Genomic DNA, 6692 nt, shown 5'->3' on the forward strand with positions numbered 1-6692 from the left:
CCAGCACACGAATTAGAGAAAGCAGGAAAGAGTCCAAGTTGGTTCTCAGAGCTGCAAAGACAGGGGTGACAGCAAAGAAGAGGAGAGGTGCTGCCTGCCCTCCCACAGACTGGAGACTGGATTTGGAGAACCAGAAATGCAGCTGTGAGCACAGGGCTGGGTTGCCCCACCTCCAAGAGGAAGTACCTTGTGGTCTCTGTAGAATGGGTCCAGGTCTTCCAGGGGCTTCGCTACCAGCTCTCGGGGAATGTCACCGTAAAGCTTAGGCAACTTCCTGGAGGCCTTCAGGTCAAGCTGAGGCCGCGGCTGTGGCTCGGTTGACGCCTTGTCTTTGGACTTCTTCTTCTCCTTTCGGATGGCAATCCGCTTCTCTATAGCAGCCAGAGAGTCGGAAGTAAAGGGGCAGAAATTCCGTTCGTCTGGGAAAATGACTGGGTAGCACCTGTCCTCCATCTTCACCCTTGGGACAAAGACATGTAGCAGAAACAGAGCTCTCAGGATGGGGTAGAACTCAGCTTGCCCTGGGGTTCACTCTCACGGGATAGACTCCTGGAGGTCTACAGAAATGGATTCTGAGGTGACAAGGTTTAGTTGTCAACTGTCTGTGGGGTAGACCAGAAAGAACTACCACATGGGTGCAGTAGAAACTTGGGGCATAGAACTGACAGGGGGCAGATGGGACAGACAGACTTTGTATTCCATATGCTTTTCATGCTTTAGAAAGGGTCCTATGTGTAGCTATTTTAAGCTGGTCCTCTGAAAAAGCAACAAGTGCTTAACCACTGAGCCATCTCTCCAGGCCCAAGAGACGCACAGTCACCTCCACTCAACACTTTAAAAGAATACGAGAAATCTATATAGATAGATAGATTTAAAAAAAGAACGTTGAGCAAACTCCAAGCATGTCTGAGGGCCAGGAGACCTGCTCCTACAGCAATAGCAGAGAGAAAGAACAAAAGACCACGGGCCTGGCGCCTGGCACCGTCCGCAGCACACATGGCAATACTCCTTTGAAATATACATTGCTGCTGAGACCAGAACTGCAGTTACAGACAATGAAAGACACTGACCATGGTATACGTATTTGACCTGATATAATAACACAGTCTTGTGAGACCCACAGAAAAAGAAGTACCCTCGGGTATCCAACACAGCTTATATTGATGGAAAATGCATTAGTCGCCTCAAAAGAAGTAACAAAACACTCATACATATAAAACAAAAAAAAATTAAAATTTTAAATAAAATTTTGAATTTAATAAATTTAAAATAAAAAATTTAAAAAGTAGAACACATATCCATCCCAAGACAGCAGCTGGTCCCAACACTGGTGTATAATAAACACAGCAAAGAAAGGCAGCAGGGCTGCTCAGGGGTTAGAGACTCCCTGGCAACTGACCCAAGACACTGCAATGGGTGAAATGCTGTGTAGAGAATTAAAAACTAGTTTTTAAAACATCAGTAAATTGCAGGAAAATAGTGGAACAAGTTAAGGACAAAGTGGGATATGAATGAGAAATTTAATACAAAGATAGACATTTTGAAAAAAGCAAAAGTACGCCTTGGAAATGAAACGTTCGTTGAGTCAGTAAAAACATCTGCATAGAAAGCTCCATCTGGGAACTAGCTCAAGCAGAAGACAGAACTTCAGGACTTGAGCACACGGGTGAACTAGAGCAAGCAGATAGTAATAAAGAAAAACCTAAGAAAGGACAAACAGAATACGCAAGAACTCTAGAAGCAGAGGCAAGAGGATTAGGGTTCAGAATCATTTTGGATACATCATAAGTTTGAGGCCAGCCTGGGCTACAATGATATTCAGTCAAAAATCAAAGACTGAATTTACATATCTTTGTGCTGACAGACACTGAGAAATAGACAAAAGACACAGTAAACTACTCAGGGAAATAATAGCAAAGAAAACACAACAAAAACAAAATGTTGTTCCCAGATGTTTTTCCCTGCATGTGTGGACATGTAGGTGTCGGAGGCGTTTACACACTTCAGATAAGAGCTCCCCATGCCACATTACAGCTACACGCAACAAAGAACCAAAGGAGAAGAGGGACTCCAATCACTCAGAGAAGAGCTGATGACTGCGATTGTCAGTCAAACTAAAAAGTGTGCAACAACAGAAAGCACGCAAACAGCCCACAGAACGGGAAACAGTCTTTCCTGGCCATTCATCCAACACAGGATTAGTATGCAGCAGATATAAAGAAGCCAAACACCGAGTGAACAAGTAAACCAGTCAAGAATCGGGGGAAGGATAACAGCCGACTCTCACAAGCGACTAACACAGGGGGAAATGTTCACTGTCTTTCACCACCAAGGAAATGCCGGTCAAAGGCTGGGGAATACACCTCAGCCTCAGCGGTGGAGGGTTTGCCTAGCAAGCTTGGGGCGTTTAATCCCCAATGGGGTGTGTGTGAGAGAGAGAAAGAGAGAGAGAGAGAGAGAGAGAGAGATCTTATCTCACCCCAATTAGAAGGAGTATCACTTAAAACAAAAACAAAGGCTGTAGAGGAGGCGGGGGAAGGGAAACTTATCCTGCTGGTGGGAGGGGAAATTCACCATGGAAATGACTGTGGAGGCTCCAGTGAAAACAGAACTACCACAAGGACCAGACACAACACTTCTCACTTTATACCCTAACAAGCCAAAGACAGCAGGCAGCAGAGATACCTACACACCCACAGTGACTGGGTCATCATTCACAATATCCGGCTTCTGGAATCTACCCCAAAGCTCAGCAATGAATAAGCATATCTTTAAATGAAATATACATGTGTTGTTCAACAATAAATAAGAATGAAATCATGTTGTCTGCAGCAAGACAGGTTGAGCTGGAGACTACTGCATTCATTGTGACAAGCCAGACTCCGACAGATATTTACCTTTTTTCTCTTATATGTGGATCTGGGCAGGGGATAAAGACATAAAAGGATGACTACTGAGGAAGAGGAAGGGAGTGGGGGAAAGATGAGAGAGTCATGGATCAAGGGTATCATGTGCACATATGAAAGAACCAGTGACGCCCACTGTTCTGTGCAGTCAACACGCACTAATAAAAATATTAAACAACAGATGAACAGAAAAATACAAATGACAGAACAGGAAGAATCAGAGGATGTGGAGAAGTCACTGCCAGGAAACTCCGTTCCACATCTCGCTAACAGACAATTCAGTAACTCGTGCTTACACTTGATAAGTGAAGAAAACTGGGCGTTCAAACATCAATGGACTGTTAACGGTGAGGCTGCAGACAGGGCTGAGGGCAGCTCTGTTGTAAGTGGTTATTAATATTTACTATTGGTTTATCTTCTAGTAAAGCTTGCTGTTAATCTTAAACAGCTGTATAACCAAATCACCACACAGAGACTGGATTTTTAGTTAACCTAGAACACAATGCTGGGCAATATTTACTCCCTCCTAAACCTCCAAGCCCTCAGTTTCCCAACATTTAGATTTCCCACATTATACTTGCTTTTTGTGAAATCTTAGGTCTGGTTCATGCTCCACGTCCTCCAAGATCTCTCCTCCAGCTCTGCTCTCCTCCCTCTCCTCTCACCCCTTCTCCTTCCATGCCTCTCCTGCCTTCTGGCTCCTCCCCTCTTTCCTGTCCTCTGGCTCCTCCCTGCTCAACATTGTGTCTAGTTGCTTTATTTTTGTACTGTTTACACAAGAGTTGAGACAGGATGCTTAGAATGAGTATCACAATGCAATATCAGGATTGAAACCAGAGAGTTGGGGGTTGGGTGGGGGAGAAATCAGTATTTGAATGAACAAGGGTAAGGTGTATACATTAAAAAAAAAAAAAACATTATACCAACACAGCTCCAAGAGGCGAAGTTATCTGACCAGGAGGAGAGAGAAGTGTGTCCTAGACAGTGGGAGTCAGAGCATGCAGGCATCAAAGTCACATGGCCACCATGCTGGCACCTTTGGTGCACCACCAGCTCAACCTTCATCCTCTGAGCTCTGCTCTGCACCCTGAGGGGACCCATATTTAGCCCACGGTTGGGCTCCCTTATACTCTGGTTACGTCTAGACAGTGAGCATGCTCAGAAGTAACCCTGAGAGGAATGGAGAGGGGTCAGGAATGTCCTCAGCTCTCTTTCTGGTGCTAGCCATCAGCCACACTGGCAGTTTGTCATCTGCATGTTTCTCTCTCCAGCCCTGCCTGCCTCCCCTTACCCCTTCAGATCCAGGGTGCCTCAGTCCCCCATCCTTATCAGACAAAGAACTACACCATTCCATGTGTCTGTCACTGAGACATGCCTGCACCTCTTTACAAAGCCACTTTAATAAAACAGTCTCAAAATGCACAATTTGAATGAGCCATCTATTTCCTGCTGTAGCCAGTAAAGCCATTCATTCAGTAACATTTAGAAAACACAAAAAGAAAATGATCTCCCGCAAGCCACAGCCACCGAACACATGCAGGATTGATGCGCTGGCATATTTTTCTTTAGTCTCCTCATGCTCATGGTTTACATACGTGACTGCCATTGTCACTTGTACAAACTTGTGCCTGGTCATCTTCTCACTGAGTCCTATGTTACAAACACTTTAACAGCCATGGCTACCATTTCATGTTCTGTTCCAGGTGAACCTGTGAGTGTGTAACATGCACCATATCTCTCTCTCTCTCTCTTTATAACAATCTCATAAGGTAAATGTCATTGCTGCCATCTCAAGGAAGGGCTCCCAACATTTTCTCTCTAGGCAACTGGCTGGTCAGACCCTCACACTTTAAAACCCCAGTAGGAAGAATGACTGGAAAACCATGAGAGATTTGCAACCACCCACCAAGCACGCTTTGGAGGGGACCCTGTCCATATAATAGAAAGCCAGAGGTCACAGTGACATTCACGAGTTAGTAAGAGCTGTAAGCTGAGCTCTCCAAGGATTAGTTCTGGACATCCACAAGGTAGGCGGCATTAAAACAATGCAGTTTGACAGGAGAAGGCATTGGGACATAGAGGAATCAAGAGCCTTGCCTGTGTCCTATGAGCAAGTTCTAGAGAACCTATAGCCCAGCTGACCACTTTCCAGGTCTCAGGCTCTCAGCCGCCCTGCTGTTCCTCCTAGTTGTTCGTTCCCAAGGATGGCAGGAGGAGGCGACCGAGGGGAGAAAGCCAGCAGCAGGGCTGAGCAAGGTTCATGGCTCCTCGCTGCCTCTTGACATGCCTCCCAGGACCTTCCTGCTCACAGTTGTCATAGGCATCCCCTGCCCCTACCAGCTCACCCTCAGCTATCCACTGAGGCACGCAGGCTCCACCGTGCCTCCTTCTCCACGTTGGATTATAGGTTGAACAAGTCCTTAGCTTTGGGCACACCTAAGCCATGTTTGTTAATGTAGGTTACAACAGAAAGAAGACCATCTCCCTGTTAACAAATTCTATAAGAAAAGCAGGGAGCAAGTGAGTGTGAGCAGAAGTTCACACCATGATCCGTGGCCAAAGCCAACCACGAGATCAGCTCTTCAACAAGGAAACCACACGATAATTTCTGATTAAGTGTCCACAGGAGACCCAGAATTATCCGGAAGGTTTGTACCAGCGTCCCGGGTTTAGATAAGGCTTAAGCATACCTTGCCTAGAAAACACCAACTGCTGACATCAAAGCCCCAGGGTGACCAGCACCATCAGAGCAGCCAGTCCCTCGTGTCACCTTCTCCCCGGCCCTCTGAGAAGCAACTGGTGAACTCTGTCCCCTGAGCATGCATCTCCTACCTGCTCTGTACCTTGGTTCCGAAGGGGCTTGCTCTCCAGCCTGACACAGAGGAGGCTCTCTAAGGACAAGGCCCAGCTGGAAAGGACAGGATCAGGCCCACCCCAGCCTGGATGGCTTTCCCGTCTTCCTGGTAGGGAGGCACAGGGCACAGTGTGGCTCCAGAGATTCTTGCTCTTGGCAGTGGGCTAGAGCTCTGGGAGGGGCAGCTGGGAAGCTGGGCGGAGCTCAAGGAGGACAAGCAAGCGGGAAGAGAGCCAAAGTGATTTTAAAGAGTCGTGAAGGAAGCCCTGTAACCAGAGAAGTGACTAAGAGGGTACTTACATCTTGCCTTTAATCAGTGCTTAATCTAACCCTGCAGAAAGCATCATTAATAAAGAAACAGGTTGGTTTTTCTCCTTAGCTTCATCCAAGAGTGTGAGGGAAGACAGAAAATTCTCTCTGAAAAGCCACACTGTGCTCTGCCTTGGGCTTTACCCGTGGCAGAGCCTACGTGAGCCCCCTGAGCCTGGCTGTGGAAGCCATGTAACAGGCTATCCCTTGCAAGCCATCCAGTCAGCATCTCCCTACCCACGGCTTCCTTGTCCTTCTGCTACCTACACCAGCGTCCAGACCTTGGAGGATTGTACACGTTGCTTCCATGGGAGCCCCAGAGATGCCAAGATGCCTCCGCGCCAATTCTGCAGCAACGCTGTCACCAAGACCCACGTCTCTCCCTGTAAACTGCTGGGTTGTTTTGTTGTTGCTGTTGTTTACTTTTTTCATTTTAATTTCTGGAGAAAATTTAACTCTCCCTGGAAGTGGAAGGATGCAGAGAAGGTTCTCTGTGTAGGCCACAGTAGCTAAGGTGGAAGCTCACAGCAGGCCAAAACGCAGAGAGTAGGTGCGGTGGAGCACTCGGCCACAAATGTGACTCTGTAGCACATTCCCAACCCCAAGACTCAGGGACCTTCAGA

The 6692-nt window shown here is 46.9% G+C and overlaps 1 protein-coding gene across 1 annotated transcript in view; it reads right to left on the reverse strand.

Annotated features, from left to right (window-relative positions):
* Positions 1–5778, reverse strand: part of Scn11a (sodium voltage-gated channel alpha subunit 11) — a 72745-nt gene extending 66967 nt beyond the window's left edge. Inside the window, exons 1-2 of the mRNA XM_055601600.1 lie at positions 5750–5778; positions 187–460 (exon numbers count right to left, since the gene is read on the reverse strand). Coding sequence (XP_055457575.1) covers positions 187–453 — 267 coding nt within the window. The 5' untranslated portion in view covers positions 454–460; positions 5750–5778. The remainder of the gene's footprint in view (positions 1–186; positions 461–5749) is intronic.
* Positions 5779–6692: the final 914 nt, after the last annotated feature.

Source organism: Psammomys obesus, unplaced genomic scaffold (genome assembly GCF_907164565.1).
Source record: "Psammomys obesus unplaced genomic scaffold, mPsaObe1.curated_primary_1811, whole genome shotgun sequence".
In the NCBI taxonomy this organism is placed as follows: Eukaryota; Metazoa; Chordata; class Mammalia; order Rodentia; family Muridae; genus Psammomys; species Psammomys obesus.